Source organism: Bufo gargarizans, chromosome 6, assembly GCF_014858855.1.
Source record: "Bufo gargarizans isolate SCDJY-AF-19 chromosome 6, ASM1485885v1, whole genome shotgun sequence".
In the NCBI taxonomy this organism is placed as follows: domain Eukaryota; kingdom Metazoa; phylum Chordata; class Amphibia; order Anura; family Bufonidae; genus Bufo; species Bufo gargarizans.
This window is the reverse complement of record NC_058085.1, coordinates 103574227-103587698: the sequence shown is the minus strand read 5'-3', so window position 1 is coordinate 103587698 and position 13472 is coordinate 103574227. Positions and strand designations below refer to the sequence as shown.

Below are 13472 nucleotides of genomic sequence, written 5' to 3'. Positions count from 1 at the left end.
TGATGTCACTTCCGGTTCTAAAGATTTTTTGGCGCCAAAAACGCCTGCTGATTTGAATTGAACTTGCTATATTTAGATGTTTGTTTGCTATAATACTTTGTATAAGCCTGATACCTTCTCTGCTCCTGAGGAAGGGGTCTGTAAGCCCCGAAACGTGTTGAGCCCACCTGACTCATTTTTACATTAAAGGATTATACCAGAAGTTCCCGGTGTAGACTGCCGTATCTTCCAGTCATTCTACAAGCGAGCCAGGGAGGTGGTTGTTTTGAGTGTCTTGAGTTTTATCCCACTACACCGCTCCCTGGTGAAGTGAGTTTGGTGTATATCACCGTCTAATTGTTTTTATATTTTCCATTTGATATTATTCACCAGTTGATTCATGTTTTATCATATGGTTACTGAGCACTGAAATGCCCCCCCTCCTTTTTATGGTAAGGGGTTTATATTCATTTATATTTTATTTATTTTTTATCCATAGCTCCTACTATCAGTGTATATTTTATTGATTTTATTGGCTTACATATTTGTACTTTACTAGTGGTCAGGCGCCACTTGGTGATTTTTTTCCTTTGCCCCATTTCAATCACTATTACTATATTGCATCCCTGCTTATAGTCCATCACCTAGGCTGCCCTGCTTTTGTTCTACGACCTCACTGTTCAGTATTTCTTGGACTATAATTAATTTTCATTTTTTTTAATTTATTAATAACCTCTTCTTCCACTTTGGTCTCCACCTTTGGCGCCCTGTGCGTTTATCCCATATCTCCTTTCACAGGAGTACAGGATTAACCCTCTTTTTTTCTCCCTTTACCTCGATCCCGAGGTGCGTCAGTTTTCTTGCTATACCAGATCACATGAGGCCTTGTCACGCATTGATCTGGCGCTGGGATCTGAGTTGGTGTGTAGGCAGGTGGAGGAGGTGAAATACCTGGCTAGGGCTCTGTCTGACCATTCCCCTCTGCTTTTGCAGCTGTCCACCGCCCCCGTGGTTCCGATCTCTCAACGGTTGTGGACATTTAACTCTTTTTGGCTGCAGGTGATTGATTGTTCCCATGTTAGCTCCACTATACAGGAATATTTTACTTTAAATGTAGGCTCAGCTGCAAGCGGGGTGGTGTGGGACGCCATGAAGGCCTGTCTAAGGGGTACGGTTATTCAAGGGATTAGTAGGGCCAAACTTAAAAGCAGACAATTTGGAGAGCTTTGAGGGATCGGGTGGGGGTAACGGAGGCGCGGTATGTGGAGAGAGGTGATCAGTTATCTCTATCCATCTGGAAGGAGGCACAGGATGCATATAACTCGCACGTTGTGGAACTTGCACGTACAAAACAATCTTTTCAGCGACAGAAGTATTATGATGAGGGAGAGAAGGCGGGCCACCTACTGGCTATTGTGGCTAGGGCGCAGTCCGCATCAACATATGTTACAGCTTTACAGGGGGAGGATGGAGGGGAAATAGTGGATAGCCAGGCCATAGTGTCGGTGTTTCGTGCCTTTTATGCTGATCTGTACCAATCACGTCTAGATTATACTAGGGAAGATATATCAATGTATTTGCAGGGGGTATCCCTGCCTAAGTTGTCAGACCCAGATAGTGCATATCTAAATGGCCCGCTACAATTACTGGAAATCGAGGAGGCAGTGGCCTCTTTGGCAAATAATAAATCAACAGGTACTGATGGGCTGCCGGTGGAAATCTATAAGAAGTTTGGAGACATCTTACTGCCCCAGCTGCCAAAGGTTTGCCAGGAGGCCTCAGAGACTGGGTCGCATCCTGCGTCAATGCAAGAGGCTATTATTGTGGTTCTTCCTAAACCTGGGAAGAATCCACTTCTCCCGGATTCCTACCGGCCAATCTCATTGTTACCCACAGATATAAAGATACTGGCCAAGGTGCTAGCTTTGCCCCTTTCTAAGGTTATCTCTTCCATTGTACATATGGATCAGTTAGGATTTTTACCGAACAGATCTACAGCAATTAACATCCGACGCCTTTACCTTAATATGCAGATCCCGGTAGATAACCCAGGGGATAGAGTCATCTGTTCCTTAGATGCCGCTAAGGCGTTTGATAGTATAGAGTGGGAGTATTTGTGGGAGGTACTAGAGAGGTTTGGTTTGGGGGATAACTTCATAGCATGGGTACGGTTGTTATATGGTGGGCCTACAGCTTGAGTACGGGTGAATGGATGTCTATCAGAAGGATTTTGGCTTTATAGGGGAACTAGGCAGGGCTGCCCCTATCTCCGTTGCTATTTGCCCTAGCTATCCAGCCATTAGCGGCTATGGTTCGGAGTCATGCTGGCATCATAGGGTTTAATCGAGGCGGGTCTCAGGAAAAAATAGCATTGTATGCGGACGATGCCTTACTGTTCTTGGTCGAGGCTAGAGAATCCCTTCCAGTGATTATGGATGTGATTGGCACTTTTGGGCGGTACTCTGGCCTGGTTATCAATTGGAGTAAATCGTCCCTCCTTCCTATAGATCAGGTAGATCACCCTGCGGATTATGCTCAGTCAGGATTACAGGTGTCAAGTGAATTCAAGTATCTGTCTAGAAAGCTTACTGATTATGAGAAACTAAATTTGTCTCCCCTCATGGGCAGATTCAAACAAAAACTTCATGTCTGGTCTAAGCTGCCGTTGTCAGTAGTAGGACGGATTAATCTTATCAAGATGATTTGGATGCCGCAGCTGCTTTACTTATTACATAATTCCCTCAAATGGTTACCGCTCAGGTTTTTTCACTCAATTAATAGGCTGTTTAGGGAGCTTATATGGAGGGGGGGCTCAGCACGACTGCGGCTGGAAACACTGCAGAGATGTAAAACTGAGGGGGGATTGGCTCTTCCAAACCCGTGGGTGTATTTCCTAGCGTCCCAACTTCAGCATATGAGGGGCTGGGAAAGGGGAGAGGGAGATACCCAACATAGGCTACTGAGAGACTTTTTGGTGGTATCAAATCTCTATGAGGCGTTAGAGGCAGATAAGCTAAAGCTGTCGGGTGTGGCGTTCCCTACGCTGCGCCTCTTGCATAAAACGTGGTGGAAAGTGAGGGACATGCAGGGCATTGAAGGCGTTCTGCAGTATACTTCTATATGGGACACTCCGTGGTTGCCTCATTTAGGCTCTTTGCAGTAAATGGGGGGTTGGCGTAACAGGGGCATTATTAGAATCCACCAACTTGTTGATAATACTGGTCTCAAATCTTATGAGCAACTTCAGACGGAAACTAGATTACCGTCCTCCGATTTCTATAGGTACCTGCAGCTGCGCCATGCCTTCCGGGCTGACCATGACAGCGGTATGTTGAGCACGGTACTCCAAAACAAGATTATTGTGTTTATAGAGAAGAGGAATTCCTCCTCTGGAGTTATTTCTTTGCTCTATCAGACCTTGCTGAATCTATTTCTGCAAGACCACCCGATAAATAGTAGGACAAAATGGGAAGCGGAGATGGGGCCGTTAGAGGAAACCCAGTGGCAGGAGATATTGGAGAGGATTCCGCAGCTCTCTCTCAGCGAGGCCCATAGGCTGTCGCACCTATATCTAATACACAGGGTTTATAGAACTCCTCAGTTTCTGTTTAATATTGGACTTCGGTTGGACTCCAAATGCCCGCGATGTGGGGAGGAAGATGCGGGTATGCTGCACATGCTGTGGTCGTGCTCGGCACTGGAAGGTTTTTGGTGCGCGGTGCTGCATCTCATTAATTCTCTGTATGAAGTTACGCTGGATGTGACTCCATTTGTCTATATATTGGGGTATGTGGAGGACTTGCCAATCACTGAACCCAGGAAGATAGCAGTGGCCAGAATGTTGTATATGGCTCGTAAGCTGATTGCTCAACACTGGCTGGACGAGGGTAGTCCTAGTAAAACCGAATTTATAGCCAAGATTAATTGGTTACTTAATTTGGAACAAGGGGTCTATAGGAAGAGGGGTGCCACGGCCAAATTTGAAAAGCTCTGGACTCCTTGGATTAATGCCCCTGGGCTGGCATCCAGGGAACTTCAGAGATACCGTCTGGGATTAGTGTGAGGGTACTATTGCTTATTGTACATATATGGCTCGGTGATTGGCGATTTCTTACAGGAGACATGGAATGTTTCTTCGCTATGTAATGTAAAGTGGGGAGGTTATGGCCGATAGCAAATGTATATTCCAATTATAATATTACAGCTTTTCTAGCAATATTTTGTGGGATTGTTGTAGGGAAGGGGCTTGTGCCTGTGTAATTAACATGCGGTTGTGATGGTGTAACCGAATGTTGAAGCTATGGAAGATGGAGGGCATCATAATGATGGTTTGTGGGGGGAGGGTATGTGGGGGTTGGGGCCTTATGTTTGTATTATTAAAATGCTAATACAAATTACTTAATTTAAAAAAAAGAAACTGTCTGCACCGGGGTTTTGAAAAACATCAAGAGGATTTAAACTAACATCACCTATGAGGGGCGAATCACAGGAGACACCATTCAAGCTATGGATTTAGTAGGAGAGAGCCCAATCATCAAAGCTAAGTTAAATGGAGTTGAACTGTCCTGTTTGATTGATACTGGGTTTTAGGTCACCACTATTACCAGGCCTGCCTTTGAGGCCCACTTCCCAGCTGCTGTTTGTTGAGGGGATGCACAACAACCTTCCCATTCGACAAACTGGGGTTATGTGTGCAGACATTAAGGTTTGGGGCCAGACCATGAAAGAGAAGGGTACCTGTAATCTTCGGCATGAACATGCTATGGAAACTTGACTGGTTGATGGCACAAGAGCTGGGACTCCAGTACTGGAAAGGAGCCCCAAACCAGAAACCCCCACAGGTAGCCCTGCAGGAAACACTTAAACAGTGTACAGTGCAGACTGAAATTTCGGGACTGAAATCCCATCCGACAATGCTATCGGTAGATCCCACTGGCACTATATCAAGAAGTAAAAACTGTACTCAAGCAGATGTAGTAGATTCAAGTGTTTTGGCCCAGTAAAAGTCCTTGGGCGTCTCCAATTGTATTGGTCAAGAAGAAGGATGGGACTATACGATTTTGTGTCAATTATCGGCACCTGAATGCTTCTGCCGTGAGGGATGCCTATTCACTTCCCCAAATAAAAAGTCATTGGCAGCATTGGGACACTACTTCTCCACCCTCAATCTGGCCAGTGGGTATTGGAAAGTGCCAGTTGCAGAAAAGGACAGGGAGAAGACAGCGGTTATCTTCATCTATGGGATTGTATGTGTTTCTGAGAATGTCCTTTGGACTGAATAATGCTCCTGCTACATTTCAGAGTCTAATGGAGCTATGCTTGGGAGAGCTAAATCATAGAACCTGCTTATTTATCTTGATGACATTATCATAATCTCTTTCACATTTGAGGAGCATCTGGAGTGACTCGACCTCGAGTCCTTACCCAGTTGGAAGAGGATGGGTTGAAGCTAAAACCCCACAATCACCGGTTCAGGGACAGTCTCAAGTACTTGGGGCATAGGGTTTCCAAAGAGAGGGTCCAACCCATGGGCTCGAGCTGTGCAACAGTGGCCAGTGCCTACCAAAGGTAGCGAATTATGGTCCTTCCTAGGGTTAATCAATTACTACTGAAGGTTTATCAAGGACTTCGCTAAGGTGGCCGCACCTTTGTATGCCCTGATTGCTGGAGGTTCTCCTCGGGAGATAAAAACAGAGCCCTTCTTTGGAGTGTGGAAGCTGATCATGCCTTCTGAGAATTGAAGAAGTTGTTGACTAGTGCTCCCATACTGGCCTATGCTGACTTCACCAAGCCCTTTGTGTTACAGACAGATGGGAGATTGAAGGATTGGGTGCAGTGCTCACCCAGGTGCATGAAGGATGAGAACAGGTGATTGCATACTGTATGTGAGTAGGACACTACACGAGAGCAAGAAAAATCCTGAGAATTATAGCTTCTTAAAATTGGAGCTTCTGGCTATGGTCTGGGCAGTGATCGAGAAGTTTGCTGACATCTGCTAACTGGGGCAGAGTTCCCTTTGCTCACTGACAACAATCCCTTGGTTCACCTGGGCATAGCCAAGTTGGGGGCCCTGGTTTGCCTCAGCAAATTTACTTTTAAACCCCAATACAGGCCAGGCAGAGAGAATACTAATGCACTTTACATAATCAAATGTGTGGCCTAAATTTTTTTTTATTACTTAAAACCAGATACTGATAAATACTAATCATGAGAACTGCCAGTTGATCATGTACACTGTACTGTAGATCCATTCATTTTATATGGGCCTCATGGAGATAACTGAGCATTTGTTACTTAGCTATCGAGCTTTGCAGGCAGCATGGTGGATTAGTGGTTAGCACTGGTGCTTTGCAGTGCTAGAATTCTAGGTTCAACTATGACCATGGACATATGTATATTCTCCCCATGTTTGTGTAGGTTTCCTCTAGTTACTCTGGTTTCTTCCCACATTCCAAATGCATACTGATAGAGAATTTAGATTATAAGCCCCACTGGGGACAGCGAGTGATGATAATTTCCTTAAAGTTCTGCGGAATATATCAGTGCTATAAAAGTAGGTCAAATAAATATCTCCAGTAGTCTCACAGAGATAAATGGCAGTACAAATGCTAAGTGCAGCTGAACCACTACTGAACTAATAGTTATCCCCTATCCCCCTATCATCTAACCGGTCTATTACTTTAAAGGGAATGTGTCACCTAGATTTTCTTTTACTAATTAAAGCCAGATACTGAGAAATATATTTTTTCATCTCGTTATATTTTATGATTCTAGATTTTTATTTTAGTTTCTATACATGATTATGGGGCAGCCATCTTGCCTGAGAATTTAGAGATAGGCTTTAGAGCAGCCACATGGACCACAGGAACCTATAGACTGGAGAGTCATTGACTTCTATGGGAGAATGTTCTAGGCATGCTCTGTGATTAGTGCAAAGGTCATTGTGCGGATAAGGGGAGGAGATGAGCTGTGACCATCACCTATTTAGAATGGTGCATCCTGTGTTATCTAAAGTGTCTATGTGTCTAATGCTCAGATGGATTCATTTAGTGTAATACTCATGTTTTAGTTTCCTTACCTGGTTTTGTATAGCCTCATTATTTATAAAATCAGAGAACTTCACACTAGGACTCCAAGGATCATTTTGATTGTAAATGGAACTACTTTCAGCCTCTTCATCCTTACGTTTGGTCACTGCCAACTTGTACCTTAAAAATTATGAGATTATAGATAAAATATCACATGGTTAACCAGTCACAGTGTCATAGCTCCTGTATTCTTATGCTGAACACAGTGGAGTTTTGTGAATTTGAAGTGTACCAAAGTCGTGAGCATCTAGAAAGACCTAATTTTATACAAATAAAGAGCAGTTATATCAGTATTCTGTATGGTGAGTGACAACTATTATTATCACAATTACAGATCACTGTAGTTATCATTGACATTTTGTAGTACAACTCAGAGGTATCAGTGATTTGATGCTAGGGCATGCCACCAATGTCTGATAGTGGAGTTGAACCACTTGCCACCATCGCTATGGTCGCTAGGGAAGCCTCATGTCACGAGCATTTGTCTCTTGATTTCCCCACTCAGCTTTTTTATGCATCTGCATGGATGGTCATTGACTATAAATGCAATCTTTTAATATGTTGTCAATGTATGATGCCAACTGTGAAGGTGGCCATACATCTTAAACAACAACTGGTTGAATGCTTGTTCAACCAATAGCTAATTGCTCACAATACACATGCACACTTGGTTCTCAGTGTGGAGAGTTAAGTACGCTGCTGCCAGACAGCTCTGGCAGAGGCTTGTCTCCTGTGAGAACAAAGGATTGGATATGCTGAAATTCAACATGTTTGATTGTTCTTTACCCCAAGATCATCTGTTGTGGGAGAGTTGGCACACCACCATACACATAACATTCTTTTCCTATGGAAAATAGCAGGTTCTGCCAATGTTTATGGCCACAAAGGTTCTGTGCTGTACTACAGGAAATTTAAATTGCACATAGCTTCTTTCAGTCCATCAGTAGACTGGAAATCTGTAAACAGGATGCAGGTGGCTGGTAAACTGCACTGAAAACCTGATTAATGCTGGTCATATTAATAACGATTAGGTAACTGCTATTTGGACAACCTCGACGTAGCTCCACAGTGGAGTGACAGCAACAGGTAGTATACACCTTACGTTAATATTTGCAATGAGATCTCTTTCAATCATAGAATCAAAACTCTGTTTTCTCACCGTGCCCATCCCATTGCTTTCTCAACTGGACTTTCTTCTGGCAAGAAGTCACCAGCAAAGCTGAAAATCTGGACCCTGTAGGAACGAGGATGACCCCATTTGCTAGTTGTGTTGCTTGAGAAGTGGATATAACGTGGTGACTTGGCGTGCAGTTCAAATGCTGCTTGGTTCTCTGTCTCTAGTATGCTTCGTACCACCTTTGGACGCTGTATCTTGACCTCTGGTTGCCATGGTATATTCACAGGATTAAACTGCATATCTTGAGTCATAACTGAGTTTTCAACTCCTATTAAAACAAAGTAATATATTATAGTCCGCAATTAAAACTATAGCTTAAACTCCTAGCGTGCGAAAACCATGCTGGATTAACAGGAAAGTTATGATAGTATGTCAAATATTTGACCCATAGCGTGTCCTTAGCTGCTCCACAATAGTATCTCAATATCACAATAAAAATGTTCCCAGGTTCCTCACAGATTACAGCAGTAGGGCTCTAATTGACAAACTTATTTGTGGGGGACCTGTCTTACAAAAAGGTATTGTCAAGCATACACAATGGGAGACATTTATAAAGCCTGGTGATTTAGACGCCAGTCTTCACCCCTACTGCGCTGGCGGTTCATCCGCCTAAATGATGTAGTTATGTCGTAGATTTAGACCATTTTCTACGCCTAAAACAGGTGTAGAAAATGATAAATGAGATGGGCCTGGGGGCCCACCCTTTCCCTGCCCATGGGCATGCGCCTGTCATTGCTGGAGGAAATGGGAGACCTCATACACATTAGGTGTTCAGCCCCTCCTGCCAAAATGGCGGGTGGATTCAGCTGACAAATATTTAATTTGTATGATCAGCTTTACTGCCAGGCCACAGATAGTTGATCACTGTAGGTGCCAGCAGGAGAATACTTTGTAATTTGTTTATTATTTAGAGCAATTCTAACAAAAAGGATAATTTAAATACCCCTATAATCACATATGATATTTCATAGATTCCTAAACACAAAATTTCATGCTATGATATAGTGAAACCATGCATACTACTTATAACAGCATTTAACCCCTTCCCGACATATGACATAATAGTACATCATAGTGGGATGTGACTTCCCGCAATTTGATGTACTATTACCTCATGCTGATCGGGCGGGCAACACTCCAATGCATGCCCACTCAGTGCGGGGACCCGGTAGTCACTGATAGGCCCCTGATGTAACCCTTTCTATGCCGCAGTCAGCTCTGATCGTGGTATAGAAGTTTTTTTTTTTTATAATAAAAAAATTAAGTTTCAAGTTTTATTTATAAAGTTTTAAAAATAAATTTTATAAATAAAGTTTCAAGTTTATAATAAAAGAAAAAAGAATAAAACAAATAAATAAAAGAAAGAATAAAATAAATAAAACACACATATTAGATATCGCTTCATCCGTAATGACCAGCTCTATAAATCAAATAATCTACCCCAAAATAGTACCAATCTAACCGTCACCTCATCCCGCAAAAAATTAACCCCTACATAAGACAATCACACAAAAAATTAAAAAAAAGTATGGCTCTCAGAATATGGAGACACTAAACATGATTTTTTTTTTCAAAAACGCTTTTATCACGTTAAAGTGAAATAAATAAGAAAAGTAGACATATTAGGTATCGCCGCATCTGTCACAACCAGCTGTATAAAAACATCACATGACCTAACCCCTCAGGTGAACACCATAAAAAAAACTGCCAAACAAAGCCATTTTTTTGTCACCTTACATCACAAAAAGTGTAATATGTAAAAAGTCATATGCACCCTAAAATAGTACCAATCAAATAATCAAATCGTCACCTCATCCTGCAAAAAATCTGCCCCTACATAAGACAATTGCCCAAAAAAAAAAAAGGGCAGAATATGGAGACACTAAAACATCATTTTTTTTGTTTCAAAAATGCTTTTATTGTGTAAAACTTAAATACATAAAAATAAGTATACATATTAGGTTTTTCCACATCTGTAACAAGCTGCTCTATAAAAATATCACATGACCTAACCCCTTAGATGAACACCACAAATTAAATAAATAAATAAATAAATAAAAACTGAGCCAAAAAAGCAATTTTGTCATCTTACATCACAAAAAGTAATACCAGATGATCAAAAAGTCATATGCACCCCAAATTAGTACTGATCAAACCATCACCTCATCCTGCAAAAAATGAGCCCCTACATAAGACAATTGCCCCAAAAAATTAAAACTATTGCTCTCAGAATATGGAGATACTAAAACATCATTTTTTTGTTTCAAAAATGTTTTAATTGTGTAAAACTTAATAAATTTAAAAAAGCATACATATTAGGTATTTCCAGGTCCGTAATGACTTGCTCTATAAAAATATCACATGACCTACCCCTACAGGTGAATGCCGTAAATAAAATAAATAAAAAAACTGTGCCAAAACAACCATTTTTTTTGTCACCTTGCCCCATAAAGTGTAATATTGAATGATCAAAAAATCATATGTACCCAAAAATGGTACTAATAAAAACATCCACTCTTCCTGCAAAAAATGAGCCCCTGCACAAGATGATCGGCAGAAAAAAAATGTGCCAAAAAAGTGAATTAACTTCCTAAAAATAAAATGACATTTTCAAAATGATGCCAACATAAAGTAGACATATGGGGAATATTAAGTTATCAATATTTTATGATCACTTTCTGTTTTAAAGGCAGAGAAACTGAAATTGCAATTTTTTTAAAATTTTGGGTAAATATTTGCTTTTTTCATAAATAAAGGTGAAATATATTGACTCAAATTTATGACTGTCATGAAGTATAATGTGTCACGAGAAAATAATCTCAAAATGGCTTGGATAAGTAAAAGTGTTCCAAAGTTATTACCACATAAAGTGACACATTTCAGATTTGCAAAAAATGGCCTGTGCAGGAAGGTGAAAACTGGCCTGGGGTAGAAGGTATAAGATTTGAACTCCTAAGATACATATACATATGTCTTACCTCCAACATCTAAATCCACTTTGTAATTGATAAAATGTGTGTGAAGTGTTCCCAATGTATGTTCTCCAACCCTTGAGCCATACTCCTTTCCATCCGCAAAGTAGAAAGAAGAGCTGATATATCCTGTAGCATGCATTTTTGCTTCAATGACTCCATTTTGATAGAAGATGAAATCCCAAACATAATCATAATTAATGAGAGTTGAAACAGCTCGGACAATCAAAACAGTGCTGGGGAGTCCTCCATAATACATGGAGTGCATATTGGAATAGTGTCGTCTAAGGGGTACACCCAAATTTTGTTCAAAAATGCATATGGCATTCTTAGTTGTGTCAGGGGTTTCAGATTCCATTAGATAATGAGCATCAATATAAGTGGCAAGATAAGGACAATCAACACCCCTTACTAATTCGAATGAGAATCTTCCAATTCCAAAGCTGCCATCCAGGTATCTGGTGATCATCCCCCCTGGTGCATTAGAGCCATAAATTGCAATTGCTTCTTGAGTACTAATTTCATATGCAATCCGTTCATTGTTAAATCGGATATCAAAAAGGCGCAAGCCAGAGTTTACGTTCATGCCATATGTAAAGCTCCATGATTGGAAAGTAACCTGGTTCTTATGGACTGTGTACCGATGACCAGCTGGGTTGAATTGCAAGGGTGCTCCAGGTTGAGTAGTGACCTTTGGGATCATAGAGCCAATATCATTTTCTGTTTTAATTTTTTTAATTTCTATTACTTCAACTTTCCCTGCATTGAATTGTTTCTCCAGATCAGCCATATTCAAGAAGTAAGCACCATTGTAGAAGACTTTTGTTACTTTCCACTTTGAGATATCCATACTTTTGTGGTCCAGAAGTATCTCCAGTCCAACTGGTTGGACAGCAAAACAGCTTTCTTCCATTTTAAGAAATAAAACAAACCAGGTGCTTCTATCTCCAGATTTGAAACCTCTTGGAACTGTGGTAAGAGCAGCAAAATTGTATCCATCATACCCAAGGGCTTTTAAAAAAGTTGGTGCCATAGAAAATTCATTTTGATACACTAAATCATAAGCATCAACATACTCTTTACCAATCATAGGACGGCGGTAATAAGGAAGTTTTTCTTTGTATTTTTCCAATGTGATGTCATGGTAGTATGATGGCTTGGGAAGGGGACCTACCACATATTCTGTAATGTTAGGTTCCTCTTGATCTCCAAAGAAAACAACAGCAAGAGCTTCCCGTTTAGGATTTTCTCCCCCTCGATCTAAGTAATTTAGTACCTGTTGTTTTGGGGGGTATTTAATATCAACATAGTAAATACAATTTTCTGTAGGTTTTGCATCAGCTGCATTGATGAAGTTCTTGGCTAGTTTTTTTTTCAGGTAGTCAACAGTTGCAGAGAACTCTTCTGGTGTCAGGTCAGAAAATACTGAGGCTTTGTCACTTTTCTGTTGTGCCACATTGGATTTAACATTTCCATGCTGCAGTTTAGAAGAACAGCTTTCTGTAGACTTTCCTGCTCCCGACAGTAAAACAGAAACCAGTGCCAAGATAGTTACCAGTGCCACAGCCAAAACAATAAGCACAGCTTTCAGGTTCATGATAACGAGGAAAGAATATGTGCTTAGAAGGAAGAAAGAAGTCCTTCAAACACAAAGCATAAGTATTCTAAAATACAAACGGTTGTGTAACATATGACAAAGAAGGAGGAGAATTCTTAATATAGCAGAAAACCATACTGAATTAGGCTTAGTTCCCAGTTTCAAGAGGCTAACATGGATGTTTTTAATTGAAAGGACTCTTGGAAACTATTTTGGCAAAGCAATTTTTCTGAAATCCAATAAGATAACAGGGATCAGCAACCTCCGGCACTCCAGATGTTCTGAAACTACAACTCCCCACTACATTCTCCATTTACTTCTATGTGAGTTGTGAAAACAGCCGAGCATGTTTGCATGCTAGGAGTTGTAGTTTCACAGCATCTGGAATGCTGAAGGTTGCTGATCCCTGTTCTATAATATAACTCTATAGAAAAATGTATGTTATACTATACTTTAAATTGAAACTGTATGAAATTGATTTATTTTAAATTTCCTCTCGTTGGCTATAATGCATTATTACAATTCATTTTTATGACATAAAAATTTGCAAAACGCAAGGTTAATGGGTGACATACTATGTTATAAACACAAATACAGAAGCATATGTTCTGTATTAAGACTAAGAGTACAGACAGCAATAAATGGCAACATAAAATTGT

The 13472-nt window shown here is 40.8% G+C and overlaps 1 protein-coding gene across 1 annotated transcript in view; it reads right to left on the bottom strand.

Annotated features, from left to right (window-relative positions):
* Window positions 1-12918, bottom strand: part of LOC122940224 (membrane primary amine oxidase-like) — a 32247-nt gene extending 19329 nt beyond the window's left edge. Inside the window, exons 1-3 of the mRNA XM_044296697.1 lie at window positions 11223-12918; window positions 8227-8512; window positions 7058-7187 (exon numbers count right to left, since the gene is read on the bottom strand). Of these exons, the coding sequence (XP_044152632.1) occupies window positions 7058-7187; window positions 8227-8512; window positions 11223-12813 (2007 nt within the window). The 5' untranslated portion in view covers window positions 12814-12918. The remainder of the gene's footprint in view (window positions 1-7057; window positions 7188-8226; window positions 8513-11222) is intronic.
* Window positions 12919-13472: the final 554 nt, after the last annotated feature.